The sequence below is a fragment of the Phalaenopsis equestris genome, unplaced genomic scaffold (genome assembly GCF_001263595.1).
Source record: "Phalaenopsis equestris unplaced genomic scaffold, ASM126359v1 Scaffold191938, whole genome shotgun sequence".
In the NCBI taxonomy this organism is placed as follows: domain Eukaryota; kingdom Viridiplantae; phylum Streptophyta; class Magnoliopsida; order Asparagales; family Orchidaceae; genus Phalaenopsis; species Phalaenopsis equestris.
This window is the reverse complement of record NW_018211887.1, coordinates 1-925: the sequence shown is the minus strand read 5'-3', so window position 1 is coordinate 925 and position 925 is coordinate 1. Positions and strand designations below refer to the sequence as shown.

The 925-nt window shown below is 34.5% G+C and overlaps 1 protein-coding gene across 1 annotated transcript; it reads left to right on the top strand.

Moving 5' to 3' along the window:
• Positions 1 to 12: 12 nt before the first annotated feature.
• Positions 13 to 918, top strand: LOC110034657 (alcohol dehydrogenase-like 3). The gene is made up of 4 exons (XM_020738906.1): positions 13 to 116; positions 315 to 410; positions 518 to 676; positions 802 to 918. Exons 1-4 carry the CDS (start codon positions 42 to 44, stop codon positions 916 to 918), a joined length of 447 nt encoding a protein of 148 aa, XP_020594565.1. The 5' UTR covers positions 13 to 41.
• Positions 919 to 925: the final 7 nt, after the last annotated feature.

The following is a 925-nucleotide window of genomic DNA, read 5'->3' as shown; positions in this document are numbered from 1 at the left end:
ATTCAGCTAATCTTTCCTTTCCACCGCTTGCTTGGTTTTCTATGTTTTTTGTAGGACGAGAAATGGGTATCACAGATTTCATAAACCCAATGGAGTGCACAAAACCCTTACATGAGGTTGTCATTAAATTATCTATTTACTTATTTTAATGATATGGTTGTGTTGGTCTTTTTGCATAATTTGATTTGTTCAACATTTAAGAAACAGAGCAATTACGGACCACAAGCATTAAAATTTTCTAGCTGCCAAATGAGCAGCATTTAAAATACAGATAAGAATTTCAACATCATTAATGGATGAATGGTGGATTGCAGGTGCTGAGGGAATTGACAGAAGGTGGAGTTGATTACAGCTTTGAGTGCTCTGGGAATCTAGATGTTCTTCGCGAGGCTTTTCTGTCAACTCATCTGGTAATCTTATATTTAATAAAATATTTGTATATTTAACTCTTGGAGAAAGTTTAGACTATACACTAATTATCAAATAATTCTTTCTTATATTTGATGGTTAACCATAGGGTTGGGGATTAACCGTGATTCTGGGAGTCCACCCATCACCTAAATTACTACCGCTGCATCCTATGGAGCTGTTTGAGAGGAAGATAGTCGCTGCTGTGTTTGGCGACTTCAAACCAAAGTCTCAGTTGCCAGATTTAATCAGCAAGTGCTTAACTGAGGTTAGTATTATACAACTCATTAATTCTTTTGTGGTTATGAAATTTTATCTTCTTGTAATAATATTATTTATATGGTTCTATTTATATATGAAGTATAAGGATTAATATGATTATTTTGAATGCAGGAAATTAAAATAAATCTGAATGGGTTTATATCTCATGAGCTGCCCTTCTCTGAGATCAACCAAGCCTTTCAATTGCTTTCAGATGGGAAGGCTTTGAGGTGTCTTTTGAAGCTTTGAGTTAATC

Coding starts and splice junctions, on each gene's coding strand:
- LOC110034657 (XM_020738906.1), top strand. CDS start 42: ATGTTTTTTGTAGGACGAGAAATGGGTATCACAGATTTCATAAACCCA. Junction 117..314: donor GCACAAAACCCTTACATGAG/GTTGTCATTAAA, acceptor GGTGGATTGCAG/GTGCTGAGGGAATTGACAGA. Junction 677..801: donor TCAGCAAGTGCTTAACTGAG/GTTAGTATTATA, acceptor TTTTGAATGCAG/GAAATTAAAATAAATCTGAA.